Raw genomic sequence first — 15,450 nt, forward strand, 5'->3', positions numbered from 1 at the left:
CATGAAAGGGGGATGAAAACCCAACCTTCAGCCTATTCTTGAGGAAGTAGATTTTTCACAGCAGAAGAAAAAAGGAATTATCCTTGAATAGCCCCAGTGTGAGCAAAAACTATACCTTAAAAATGAAACCTGACAAACTGAAAATGTGCACTACATAATTTTGCTGCTTGCCATAATGGGGAAAATTAACAACTTAATGTCTCTGCCCAATGTACCTTAGTAAGGGACTATAATGTCCCAAAAACAATTACAAAATTAGAGAAATTACATCTTATTTTAACAAATGAAATCAGAATTTCATCATTTTATCTCAGATATCAACCCATTCACTTCAGTTATTTTTCCCCTCTAACTTCAGAGGAATAGTCCAACTTGAAAAATAAAACATTTCCTGGAATAATTGAAAGAGGTGTTATGAAACTTAAGCCAATGATAATATTCTAATTGAAACTATTATGAACAATGAAGAGACAATGGGATATGAAAGACATCTTCAGAAAATCTTTTTCTCATATTATTACAGTAGTATGTATCACAGTGACATCAAAACATTTTAAAATGTTTTCCACTCCACAAAATATTTTGAGGAAATAAATACTACACAACATAAGAAATTTTCTAATGCAGTTCTTTCACTTTTTTTTTTTGGTTGTTCTAAGCAAATAACCTAGAAGAAAATTAGCACGGCCATCCTTTCACTCAGTTTAATTCTTGAAAGAGTAACTGCCATGCTTAGTTCCTGCAATGAAGACAAAATATTCCTCAATTAATTGTAAAAAACTAAAATCAAAATATTCATGTTTAAAGTTTGAGGATCTCTTCCCATCATCTTTCAATAATCAACTAGACAAAACACACTAAGTAATAGTTAAATAAATGAATAATTTTCACTTAAAGAAGGTATTGCAACATGTATGTATAGTTTTAATATATTAAGTATCAGTTTTGTATGATGGGAGAGGACTATGTGTATTATATATTAAAAAAAACATTGGTCTACAATGCATTACTCTAACTTCATAACTGTCTAATCACACCAGCCTAAAACCAGAGGAAACCATTAATTCTTCTCTCTAAAATTTGCAGCTGGAGGTGCCAATTCCACTTTTCATCAGCAAACACAGCACCCCAGAATCAAAAATCAAAATAAGACATGAAAATATCAATTTTGCCTGCTGTGGTGATGGAAATCATTTAGGAATGATTTAAGGGTGACAAAACATGCCTGACTATTAAATCCTTCATAAACCCTCTCCATCTCAAGAAAAGAGTATTACTGCAGAGGAGACAGCAGCAGGAAGTAGCCAAAAGTGTACTCAATATAGCAAACAAATATTAAAACAGAAGAAAAGGGGCAAATTTTTAAGAGAAGGCAATGATTGACAGGCAAAATTTGCCAATCATCACAGGTAGGGTCTTCATCACAGAAATAATCTGTAATCAGGAAGAAAGTGTTTCCTTAAAGATAAGTCCCATATCAAACACCAATTTTCTCCTGATGGGAAACTGGAGCATTGTGAGTGTGGGAGATGACTACACAAACACACTGATTTCTATTCTCCATGGTTGCTACTGACATCAGTTGAACTCAGGTGGCATGAATATCTTTGAAGAAGTTCTGGATGCTGCAGCTTCTTTTCAGCAGGTCTCTCTGTAACAATTGCTCCACAGGTGCCAATCCTACAGTGAACCAGCCAGATTTTTATACGGTTGCATGAAATTTCGGACTGCAGTCCTTTACCACATTTTTAACAGCCATAGAAAAAGACTTCTATTTTTTATTAGAAAATAGAAAATAAAGTATACAGTAGTTAAAAAACTGTCCCTCTACTGGACAAACATATTCAACTTCAATAAAATTCAGCATCCTCATTTCATAAATAGGTTACTGAGGCATTTTGTAGTTTCAGTGATAATTTCACTGATAAGTTTCTCTTTCATGGCAGGTTTGAAACATTCATATTTTACCTGTATATATGAATTACAAAATGAGTGACTAGCATCTTCAGCTGACAAATCTTCAAAATGAACACAAGAGCAGTCCCCATAAAAATGGTATGTAACTGTCAACAAAACCGTGGGTACAACTACTCAGGCATATAACAGATTCACTACAATAAGTTGAAGATTTTTATGAACTACAGGTCTGTAGTTACAGTCAGTCATAACGCATACGCACAGCCAGGTTAAGCAGAAGTGGCATAGTCAACAACAGTGACTCATACTACATTTTTAAGACTGGACTTTGAAACTTTAAGGATATTCTTGCAATGTTTCTCAGTCATGAAAGCAAAAGGAAGAATCACTGGATGGATCCTATCTACCTAGACACAATACCTGAATGCAATGTTAAACCAGATTCTGCCCTAATCTTGTCAATATTGTGAGACCATCAGCAAACAAGCAAACAAAAAAAAAAAAAAAGGAGGAACTATACTTTTCACCAGTAGACAAGAATAACTAGAAATAAAAGTAGCTGTAGTATAAAGGCAAGGAAATAGCTGGATTGGGCTAGGCAGACAGAGAGTGAATTTACAGTATCGTGTAAATATTGATCAAATGGAGCACAGTTCCCAGGGGGGAAGAAAAGTATCTTGGCCTCAAAGGAAGGCATTGTTATGATCAAGAGACTGAAAACAATTTAGGTCAAACACTCTGTCAAGTGATTAAAGCAAGCAAGTGAGATAGAGGCGCTGAATGTGAAGAATCCTCACTAATGTGAACAAACACATAATGTTTGCCATGCAGCTCTTGGACCCCTCAGCATAACTTTCCCAAAGAACATCAGTAACTTAAGAAGGCAGCAAAAAAAATTAAAATGAAGAGCAGTAAGCTTTTTAGCTCTGTAAACTGTTAGTTTCAGCTTGTAATTAATGTTAGAAAAAGCAACAGGAGCAAAACAAAGAGCCAGTACCTCCCTCACCTCTCAGAGAAGATATTAAGAGCATATTAAAAATAGAAGAGACTAGGATTTAACTCTAAAAAGAAAATATGCACAAATTATGCACCTAAATCCACCTTATTAGCTTTAGCTAGTTACTTATCCAAGACTAGCTGGAGATTTCTTTCTTCTGATTTCTCATTTTTGTCTTCAAGGATAAAATTATTTTTTTTCTTCAGCAAATATTACTTAGCATGTATACCAAGAAAAGTGGTATTTTCAGACTTCTTAGTTCAATATTCAACTCAATCTTCCTCATCTCTTTAACCTAGGAAATCAGAAAAAAGACGCACTCCAAAAAAGAACCAGTATGCTTCAAAAGGAAGGATACAAAAGAAATAATATGACACGACATTGGTAGAGTAAAACTAGTGCTAAGCTGCAACAACTTTAAAAGACTTTCCCTTAACTGAAGTTACCGCAAGTTTTCATCTTTCACTGATTTTTACTGATAAACAGCTAGCTTGAAAGCAAACAGAAAGAGACTCTATGACAAACAACAGAAACAGCATTCCAATTTCAAAAACACTAAATGCCTTTGCATTTAGTGCAAAAGGCAAACATGCTGTTGCGCTCTGTCTATGGCAAATTTGTGGGCACAGTCGCAGTAAAAATGTACACCAATCTATGACCATTTCTATTAAGTCACGGCTGACTGGTGTTTTTACCTAGCAGAAAATATAACAAGATCCAATGGAGGAAAGATTAAATTGGATAGTTTCTAATTAGAGATAAGGCAAACATTTTTAGTAACCATTAAAAAACTCTCAGAAGTTACCTGTCATTTCAAGCCTTGAAATCACAACCAGACTCCTCTCCCAAAAGCCCTTCTATATATTGGGGAAAAATTACGGTTTGTATTACACAGGAAGTTCCACAAGACAAGGACAAGTACTCATTTTATAACCTCTTAAAATGCTATTTTGCATGTAGGAACAGAACAAAACTTACAGATCTTCCTAAACATTCTCAAAATGTACATTCTTCCAACCTTCATAATTTACACTTTCTTGGCAGAAGAAGGCAAGGATAGGAAGCAACTCATTAAAAAAACCTTAAGTAGTACCTAAAAACTGTAAACAATTAAAATTCCTAACAAAGCTGAGTGAGTGAAACACTAAGACTCACTTGTGCTGCAGCGGATGATTAAAATAATCTCATTAGGTATAAAACTGTGGTTTTACTTTGTATTTCATCATTTGCAGTCTCTTTGTGAGTGTATTGGCATCACATAATGCAAGCTGGTTCACAACTCACTGTGACAACACCCATAGGTACAACACTGTTTTTGTGACCTCAGCTTGCCACTGTAAGAACAATTATTTAATCAGATACCAACAAGAAACCGTAAAATTATTTCTTATAGCTTGAGCTGTATTCCTCCTTATTTTGCGTTCTTCTGGTATCAGAAAAAAAAATTCAGCCACGACATACACACAGAGCACATCAATTATCTTCTTTTTTTTGGCATAACCACAGGATGCATGTGTTTCAGAGTATTTCTGTAGATGTGCCAGCATTTAGCAGAGGGAATTTAGCACATTAACATTACATATACACCCATTAGCAAGAAGGCCAGTTTCTGAGAAAATTACTTTCAGAGTTTTCCCCATATGGCTTCAAATAGGCACTCAAGATACAGAACTGACAGCTCTGTCAAGAATTTTAGGTACATAATTTCACTAGTTGCATTCCCACGCATCATTATATTAAGCAATGCTGTCTGAAAGCTATAAAAAACTCCTCTTGCTTGGCAACATAGGACTTTTTATCTTTTTCTTTACAGATACTTTAACGATACCCTGAATAGTTTTCTAAAACTAGAAAGCTATGAAGCACTCAGCTTGATCTGCCTTTAAAACAAAGATTTTCTCAGAATACCAAAACACATACAGGGAACAGAATATTAGGGGGAGGAGAAGTGGAGAAAAGCAACAAAACTGATGTAAAACTGCCATGAAAATTCATAGTGAACCCTATAAAAAATCCAGCTCTTCTTTGCAGGGAGGAAAAAAATACATTTTAATCTGATCAGTGCGCCCTCATTTCTAAACTTGTACATTACCAAGAAAAGACTTATAAAGTGGATCAGATTAATATCAAACTATTATTACCAGCCTATCATTTTAAAGGCCAGATTAAGAATGCATTCAAAGAAAAACATTATACAAATACCATCATTTTAATTGGCTAGGATTGTATTATCATCAGCAGAAATCATATAATAAAGGCACTGCCATATGAGTAAGGACCAAAGAACCAATTAATGCAACAGCAGAATATACAAAATTAATAACTTTGTGCAGTTGAAGACTGCCAATAATTCAGCAAAGAAAAATGAAAAGATGAAGTGAGAAGTAGTATTAAACAGTACAGCTTTATTTTAACTCCAGTTTTTATTAATTTCTCAAGTCAATAACATCCCTATCTACTAAGCAGTCTGCGCAAAAAATTTCAAAAACCTCTGCTCAAAAAGAATGGTTTTTTCTCAAACTATTAGAAATAGTGTTTAATACGCCACAGAAAACTTCACCTAATCAGTATTCTAGGAAATACTTGTTCTGCTGCTCTAAAAAACACAATTTGACTTGTCATCCTAATGAAGGTATCAACCAGCACATTACCACCTACAACTCTTGCTCAGAACTAACAGACCTAGAACTCAGAATACTGCTTTTTAACAACTTGTAGTTTGCAGGCAAGAAAAGAATCTGATTTAAGAGAAACTGCGCATCAATAAAGAAATAGCACATCAATAAAGAAAAATTATTAAATTATTTCTCATAATAACTAGTGGTTTTTAGTCCAAACCTGAACACTTCTGCAAGCCAAAAGATGCACTGGCCTACTCTCAAAAATGTCAGAAGTCGAATTTTTTGCTCTATTATGAAACAACAAACTTGGACGCTCAGTTACCCACTAGTTTTTGACCATAAGCTAATCAATCACACAGGTTCCAATGTTCTCTTAATATGTAAACCATACGCCTAATATAAAAAATTTAAACTGTCTGCCATTTTTTATTGTTGTGAAACAGAAATGGATAACAGCCCAGTCCTTCTTGTGTGCATGACAGAAAATACTGTACTGTCAGCATTTCAATACTACTGAAACAGACAACCTCTAAGTACCACGTGTCAGGAAAGACTTAGAATTATTTTGCCACATAGATTTTAGTAAAATTCCAAACAGATCTTAGTTATTTCATAAACTCTGTCTTGTGAATGTGTGCAGGGACACTGAGTATGTTGGAACAGAACTATCGAGACCTCAGTAATGTTAATCATGACCCTGATTCTGCACTTGGATCCACACAAGCAAACCCTTTACACACCCACTTAAGCTTCTAATAAAGAAAATTCAGAGTTACTAATGTGGAGGAAGTAGATGGTAACCAAAAGTACAAAAGAATCACATGTGAACTAAATTCTGAATTCATATGTAGTGCTGCACACCACCTAAACAGGTCAGCAACAGTCCATACCAAATATGCAATGATAACCAAAAAGCTGGTATGTATTTTTAAAAGAACATGAAAGAGAAAAGAAAAACCAACCAACGAGCATTCATAAACTCATAGAATGGTTTGGATTGGAACAGACCTCTGAAAATCATCTAGTCCAACTTCTCCGCCATGGGCTGGGAACATGTTGATCACTAGATCATGTTGATCAATGCCCCATCCAATCTTCTGAACACTTGCAATGACAGGGCATCCACAATCTCTCTGGGCAACCTGCTCCAGTGTCTCATCACCCCTCATCAAGAACTGCTCCCTTAAATCCAGTCTAAATCCATAATCCTTCCATTTAAAACCATTGCCCCTTGTTCTGCCACTACATGCCCTGGTCAAATGTCTCTCTCCATCTTTCTTGTAAGCCCCCTTCAAGTACTGAATAGCTACAAGAATGTTTCTCTGGAGCCTTCTCTTCTGCAGGCTGGACAACTCCTACTGTCTCAGTATGCCTTCACAGCAAAGGTCTTCCTGCCCTTGAATCACTTCAATGGCCCTATGGACCCTTTTCAACAGATCTGAGTCTGTCTCATGCTGGGGGCCCCTCAGCCAGCCCTTCATGCAATATTCCAGGCAAGGTCTGAGAAGAGCTGAGAGGAGTGGTTGGTACACCAAAGGGTTGTGTTGCCATCCAGAGGGACTTGGGCAGGCTGGAGATATGCTCTCACAGGAACCTCATGAAGCTCAACAAGAGGATGTGCAATGTCCTGCACTGGAGGGGACAAGCACCAGTATAAGCTGGATGCTGTCCAGCTGGAAGAAAGCCTTGTGAAAAAGAACCTGAGCCTCCTGGTGGACACCAAGTCAATCGTGAGCCATCCTGGGCTGCTCCAGGAGAAGTACTGCCCACAGGCTGAGGAAAATGATCCTTCCCCTGTACTCGACAATGCTGAGGCCCCACGTGGACTAGCATAATCAGTGCTGGGCTCCACACTATAAGAGTCATACAGGTACTGTAAAGAGTACAGCAAAGGCCACCAAGACGATGAAAGGACAGGAAGGGCAGGGAAGGAATAGGGAAGGGCACCTCACATATGAGAGCAAGCCACAAGAGAGCTATTTAATTCTTTATGTGAAGGAAAGCTATGTAAATTGTGAATTCATATATGGCCATGTATATAATTACTGATATAGAGGGCAAATATATAGGATCAATTATTTAAAATGTTACACCTGTATTTACATGTTGAAGAGGATATTAATAACTGACTACACATCTCTTTCTACAAAGAAGTTAATATAATCTCTAAATCAATATAAATACCTGAATTGTATAGCATTGTAATCTAAAATTGTGAATTTTAAATTGCATATTATTGTAATCAAAAAAGCAATCACCCTTCTCTAAGTACTTGTCAGGATCAGAACTTTTTTCTAATTCAGTTGAAGAGATGATGATGAACACTACAGAAAACTGGCTAACACAGCAATGTACAAGTAGGAAAATATTTTCCTCACTATTTTTCAAGGTACAAAAAGGTAATATAGAAAATACATGCAGATATGCAATTACACACAATATTGAAGGAAACAATGCAGTCACCTACTGCACTTGTAAGATATTACAAAGAGATTCAGAAGACTATAAGGACACGCCAAGTTTTTCTTCCATTACAAAGCAATTTTAAAAATATTTTACTTCTTGCTAGCAGAATTAATTCCTTATTCAGCAATTAGTTCTGTGAACCTAATCTTTAAGGAAAACTCTCATAAACTTCAAGTCTACAGGAGTAATAATTCAGAGACTTTCAAAACAAACTGAGAAAGCAAATTCAAGTTCCAACTCAAATTACACTTGAACTGAAACTCAACCTTTTATCTGAGCAAAAAGGCAGGAGAGAAAATGATGGTTTAAGCATATGTACTGGCACACACCTGTATTTAAACCTGCTTTCATGCTAAAAAACAAGTAAATGTCACTACAATATTTTTGCAGTTGCTTACCTGCAAGTTCAATTAAAAAGACAGTTTAAAACTTCTTTATATGGGATGCAATATAGTAGGAAAACACCATTGCCCTAGCAGATGGTGTTGAAGTCAGAAAGAACCTCCAAAACTGTAACACACACCACAAACATTGTATATTCAGGGTTGACAAAACTTGAGACAAGTAACAGAGCAAGGTCATTCTCAAACCAGGTCACAGAAGGACCTTGGGTATGTATGGTACAAGCTGGAAATGAAAGAGGATGAAATATGTTTTTATTAGTTTCTCAAAGGCCTAGGAGCCAGCAGTAAAACATGCATTAATGCATAGTCTGCCTGAAGAACATTTCTAAAGACATCCAGTTGGTAGGCTATATTCAGAATTGCCTTCCATTCTGCACATATATTCTGTATGTTGAAAAGTTTACCTTATGACCATTCATTACTTCGCTTCAATTTCAAGGAGGTAAGTTTTCAAATCACTTAGCTCCTTCAATGGACAGTCATCCCTGCCTCCACACTTACCGTCCCACTGACCATTTAAACTTTGGGACTTGTACACTTGGCACTGGTAATATTATTTCAAAAAAACCCCAGAAACACAAAATATCTTGCCGATTCTGGGTTTGTCTTTTTGTATACTTATACCATCAGTTGTTTACTCTGTTGGATTCATGAGTTATTAAAATTTTGCATATCAGAATCCTGTAAGTTTTGTGTCTAAAATTACCCAGTTTTACAAAGGATCAAGTTTAAATACTTTGAAAAAAATCAACTGTGATGCAATTCAAAGTATCTTCAGTGTGTTCCATAGATATACCTCATCTTCTCAAAATGTGAATTTTACCCCTAAGTGAAATTCTAGATTTATTTAGGAGCAAGCAAGCTGGTACAAATTACATTGTTATAGTTCTGTGTATCATATATACTTAATTTATTCAATTTTATTTTCTATGTTTATCTTACTCACCAAATCATTAATTAACAAACTGAATCTTATCCCAATATGATATAAAGCAATGCTAAAAATAAAGTAAGAATAACTGAGTCATGTTTCACAATTCTTTCTAAAAATTTGATCCTGGCTGACACTGGTGTCTTCTACATACAATTCCTGATGCATTTGAAGTGTTATTATGAATCAACAAAATGATGTTATTATACCTTGTCATAGATATAGATGTCTATGTCTAATGATACAATGAGACTTTCAAAGCTTGTAGCAAGTTTTAAGTGGCAAGAGGCACATGGGAAGCAAGATTATATACCATCAACAAAAAAACCCCACAAAATTATAAGTGTCTTGCAAAATTCACTATGCAAACAGCTTACAAAATTAAAGATGGCAGGAGCTCAGATACAAGCACAGAGAATGACCAACCTGATGAGCTCAATTACCACAAATGCTCATGAACACATTGTCCCCTGGGCATGTTGTAAAGCCTGCTCACAAACAGTATGCAGGTTGCTAATACTGCATATATAGCTGAGTTCCAGCAGTTACAGCAGCTCAGCTAACATGTAACATCTCTTTAAGATAACAGAATTCAACTGTCTCAATCACATTTATCTAGTACCTGTAAGTGATCGGGCTTGTCACAAACTTTGCACCTTAGTTTAAAACTCTTTGCTTTAAACTGAACTAATACAACTTTATTCTCTCTCAGAACAAAAGCCACACGCATTACCTTCTGAGGGGTCAAAACCCTCTGCCTGAACTTTTCAATCGTCTCTTGACCTGCAGCTGCCCATGCACTAGCAAATGCTTCGGCTTTGTCTTGATCCAGGTGAATGCTTTGCAGCTGCTGTTGCAGTGAAGCAGGCTTCAAATTGTGGTAGACTGCCTGTTAAAGGAAAAATAACTGCTGTTTCCAAGTGCTGTTCTACAGGTCGTGGCAGATACGTTCTAGCACAAATGGCCACTGTGTTCACACAAGATTTTTACTAGCAACTCCGGTAGGGGAACTATCTGCATCCTTTTCATCTTAACCCTCTTCCTTGGTAGATGGAAAACTGTAACTATCTCAAAATGCAGTGTAACAAATTACTCTTCTCAAGATAGACACACTACAAAAAAAAATGTAGACGCAAGTCAGATCTGAGTATATGTACAGATTTCCGCTGTACATAATTGCAAAGCAGCTATCAATGAAAAACAGATGGGCTTTGAAGCCAATTGTGACTATCAAGAGAAGAGAACTTTTCCAAATTCACGCTATTCAAGCAAAATTAAACTACAAGGTAATATTCTGAAAAACCAAAAAGTTTGCCTAAACTGAATGGGTTAGATATTACCTCCCTACTAGTGTCAATTTTTTTGTGGAACAGTTCTTCACTTTCAAAACAGGATTGTGTCACCACCAGGTCAGGTTAAAAAAAGAAGCAACATACATGGCAAAGACTGTATGGCAGTCTTTTTATCTGTAATACCTCCACAGACCAAAGCGCTGTTAAAACAGTTATTATTTGACAGAACAAGCAGCTCCTCCAAGAAGCACAGCTATCAGCAGGAAAACAAAGAATTCTCATCCAACATGGAGTCCATCTCGGACTCTTTTTTTTGGAAGATATTAATATTCTTCCCTCTTTTTTTTTAATGCATAAGAATCATGAAGAGAATTAATGGCTTTTTCTGCTCATCTTCAGTAATTATAATATAAATTAAGCAGTCTGAGGAAACCAGGACAAGGTAATTCTGCTGTTTTGCTGAGATTAAAATTAAAAAACATTCCAGACTGGACATGACCTCAGGTTTTATTTTGATTTTTGGTGGATGGGAGCCATGAGGAGGACTGTTTGTTTTATTTCTAATGCAGCGGAATGTGTTAATTAAGTAAACTGATCATAAATTGGCATGCGTAAGAAAGGACAAGATTTTAATCCACCAAAAGACCACCATTATGCATGCCCTCTGTACAAGACTCCACTTTATATAATTATATTAAATGGGTAGATAACAGCGTAGGCTTAACAATTTTTAAAACAGTTACCATATTTACTGGGTAATACAACAGCTTCCCAACTTTAGTAGAGGTAGACCACAGAATCAGAAAACCACCTCTGTTTACAAGGTGACTGCACCATGCTACACCATGTAGTCATCCACTCCTCCAAATTCTTGAGCTACATTAGTTGTGCCTGTTCACCTCAGTACAGACTGCTTCTGTGCATGAAAATCTTCCATAACTGACTCCTAGTGTAAGTTAAGCTGTGCTCAGTAATGTTATCTAGGATTTTTCTCTCAAGAACTTAAAAAATGCATGGCTGTCTTCATACATTGAATAAGAGACAATACTGTATCTCATAATTTTCAAGAGTTCCCTTGGAGTATTGCAGACCTCACTTATATTATTAATATTTACATTAGCTGAAAAACTACTGCACAAAGGCACCTAGTCCCATCCAAATCAGAAAGGCCTGAAACAAAAAGCAGTTAAATCATAACCCCAAAACATACAAAATATACTACAGCTACATTTTCCACTAATTCCTTTTTAACTTCATTATCCTATTTTTGAAATCTATAGCTGGATAAAAAAATACATTTATTAATGCCTAATAGTGAAAACAAAATACCTGTTCCAAAATGAATGATATCGTTTCAAGAACCAGATGAAGATCCTGTTTTTCCAGTGAAAAAGCTATTTGAAGTTTTTCTTCCTCCTCTTCACTGAAGGTGCTTTCAGCCTGAAGCACAAAAGTGGTTAGTCCTAACATTTCATTTAAGGACCAATAACATATTTATCAAAATAAAAACTTTCTCCTCATCTTTATAAACACAGCAGCTTTCCAGTTGTTTCTAAACAGAAATTACAAAGCAGATACAATTTCTCACTGAAAATAAAAATTAAAAGCCTACACAGTACCACAGGATTATCTGACATACATCAGAAGAAAAAGCTTTCTCTTTGTACCTCATAGACACTACAGAAATTTTATCCTTTTAATTATCAGATCATCTCCAACAAACTTTTATAAATAAAAACAAGGCAAATACAAACTGCATTAGTTAAATCACACCCCAGAAAACAGAAGGCAAAACTATAGTTAAGTTAGTTATGTATGCGTCTTCCATTCTGCATATCCTTCTAAGACTCACCCATGCTGTTGCAAAGGAAATAAAGGCCTAATGCATATTTATTTTGAAAGTCAAATTCAAATCTATAGCCTACTGAGTTACTGAAGACAATTGAGAATCTGCTGCGCTTTTAAAATACAGCAGTTGTATTTACTATACTACAGCAAATTAAATACTAATTTAAAATCCAGATATTGCCTTCTTTTAAAACCCAGTTACTAACAAACACCACATTTAGACCACTTAGCAATCTGAAATTGCAAAGCTAGACAAGCAAAACAATTTAGCTGTCCAAATAAAAAAATGAGGCAATTACACAAAATTTTCAATGATCACAACGTTTATAACAAGAGTATCAAAATGGAAACATTATTTGAATCATTAGTTGTTAAAAGGAAACACAGAGCTCCCAGTGTCTGCTTTGCTAAGGCAATGAAGTTCATTTCAACCTTCCAGCAATTTAACTAGTTACTTCAGTACTTTAGAAAGTAAAACTACTCATGAGATTGAGTGGGCTGAATTGCAATAACCACTTCAGCTCATGCAAATGCCAATTAAAACCGTGAAGAGCTACTAAAATGCTATGGAGTAGTGAAAAAGAACAAACCAAACAAACAAAAAGCTGGTGATGCATTCCTGTTACCTAGCAGTTAATATCCATGCAAAACAGAGAAAACTCTCTGAAATAACAGTGGCATTCAAGCTAGTGATGTTAATAGAAAAAAAACCAAACAAACAAACCAGCAGCTGAATCAAGTGAATCTTACAGTCCCACACTTACAATCTTTATTTGCTTTTTTTTCCATGCTGCTCCTGTAATATTTTACCATTTAGCCTATATGCATATGTGTACAGAAAACAAATTCTGTGTTTCTTTTTATGCTTTTTCTAAACACAAAGCAATGGAATAAACAAAATCTGACACCGTAAGACAATGAAACTAACAAAATAATTTCTGGTGTAAGATTCATTTTTCAGTTTCCCCAGGAATATTTAGTACAGTTTAGAGTTAGCCTGCATTTGACATTTGAGCACTGTGAAATGAAACTGACTACTGATTTTTGTTCTCTTTTTTAATTTATTTTATTTCTTTTGATTCTGCAATCAATAATCATCTTATGCAAAGGCGACAGAAATATTCATAAAAGCTCTGGATTTAATTTTTATCCTCAGTTCCAGAGGTGGTTTCAGTTGATGGATATCCACAAATGCAGAAAAATACATAAAACACCCATTTAGTGTTTCCTTTGTGTTGTAAAACACAGAACATGTAACATTTTCTTAAGAAAGGATGCTCTTTGGTGGTTAATCTTTGCACACTTTCAAGCCTAATCAAGAAGAAAGATGAATTAACCCATGAAACACAGAGCAGCTAACAAGCTCTGAGTGACGTGCAATATTTAGAAAGACAAAATACTTGATGGAAGAGTTGCCTTGTTGAGGTTTAGGGCCTGACATGCATCAGTGACCTCAGACCTAGGGGAAGGGTAACAAAACCTGGGAAGAAGGATGTACCACCAACAATGAACACAACAAATGCAGAATTTATGGGCCTCAAGGAGATTTGGCAGAACTCCCAAGATAAGGGAGAAACTGATAAAGCAACTGTGCTGAAATTAGCTCTGACTGGGTGAAAGGTAATTCCTGCAGAGGAATCTGCAACCATTGGCTCACAGACCACAAACCCAAGAAGCCCACCGACTCAGGAGAAAAAAAAGAAAGAGTAGGCAGACTAATTAGCATGGGAAGCGAGAGAATCATTAACCAGTAGAAGACAGAATATTAACTGACAAGAACTATGTAACTTGTTGCCAATGAAAACTAAAGCCTTTGTTTGCTAAGATGTATAAATGGTAAAAAGTTTTGATGCTTGGGGTGCTTGCCTTGGGGAATACCACTGAAAATCGAGCCTGCACAATTCTGAAATGAATAATCAATGTCTCGCTGGAGGGTGTAATCACTGGCTTTTTGCAAACCGGGTATCAAATCCGATTTTTGTAGGCAACATTCGTGAGGACAGAGGAGGGGTTTCTGCAAAAGGCCAAGCAACTCGCGGGTCCTCTGACAGCGCTCTCGGAGGCAGCAGCACCTGGAGGAGGCGGGCTACAACAAGCATCACTCGTTCGCATGCCATTCACCTTCTCAGGCCATTCGTTACCGGCATTTACTTCATCCCCCCGATACCGTCCTGAAGAACTAGTGAATGAAATCAATATCTAAAATCCTTAAGAAGCAGCGGAGCGGAGCAGGAGTTGCGTTCAGGCTCCGCAGGCGCGCTGCCCAAGCTCCGACCGGGCCCGGCCCCGCGTCCTCCCAGCACCGCCGAACCCCCGCTCCCGCCCCGCCCAGCGCCACACGACCCCCAGCCGGCTCCCCGCCAACCTTCAGGTGCAGCTTCTGGAGAAGGCGAGAGAGGAGCCGCGGAAACCGGCCCGGGTCCACGGCGTTGAGCAGCGACACGGCCCTGCGGATGCTGGAAGGAAGGAGGGAGAGGTGTCAGAGGGGCCCTGGGCCCGCTGCGCCCCGGCACCTTGGCGATACCTGCTGTGCTCCGCCCCGCCCCGCACGGCCCGGCCCGGCTTGGCCCGTCGGGGCAGCGCGGCCCGGCGGGAGCGGCGCCGCCAGAGCGCCGGTACCTGTCGCTCTCCGGCACGACGGGCGCCGCCATGGCTGTGGCGCGGCTCCGCCCCCGACGGCGGCGTAGCGGGGCCAAGCGCTGCCGCGCCGCTCTGAGCGAGGGCAGCGCGAACCCAGAGAATCGCGGAATGAACTCTGTGGAGAAAGACATCTGCGATCGTCCTGTTCCAGCCCGTCATCGGGCACCCCCATGTCAGCTAGACTACAGCACTGGAGTGTCACGTCCAGTTTTTCCTTAAACACCGCCAGGGACGGTGACTCTACCACCTCCCCAGGTAATCCCTTCTAATGTTTAATCACACGTTCTGTGAAGAAATTCCTCCTTAGGTCCAGCCTTAACCTCGCCAGGCGCAG

General features: G+C 37.7%; 1 protein-coding gene across 1 annotated transcript in view; it reads right to left on the reverse strand.

Annotated features, from left to right (window-relative positions):
• Nucleotides 1–15,154, reverse strand: part of COMMD10 (COMM domain containing 10) — a 111,098-nt gene extending 95,944 nt beyond the window's left edge. The window contains exons 1-4 of the mRNA XM_030968007.1: nt 15,096–15,154; nt 14,842–14,932; nt 11,958–12,068; nt 10,070–10,225 (exon numbers count right to left, since the gene is read on the reverse strand). Coding sequence (XP_030823867.1) covers nt 10,070–10,225; nt 11,958–12,068; nt 14,842–14,932; nt 15,096–15,127 — 390 coding nt within the window. The 5' untranslated portion in view covers nt 15,128–15,154. The remainder of the gene's footprint in view (nt 1–10,069; nt 10,226–11,957; nt 12,069–14,841; nt 14,933–15,095) is intronic.
• Nucleotides 15,155–15,450: the final 296 nt, after the last annotated feature.

The sequence above is a fragment of the Camarhynchus parvulus genome, chromosome Z (assembly GCF_901933205.1).
Source record: "Camarhynchus parvulus chromosome Z, STF_HiC, whole genome shotgun sequence".
Classification (NCBI taxonomy): domain Eukaryota; kingdom Metazoa; phylum Chordata; class Aves; order Passeriformes; family Thraupidae; genus Camarhynchus; species Camarhynchus parvulus.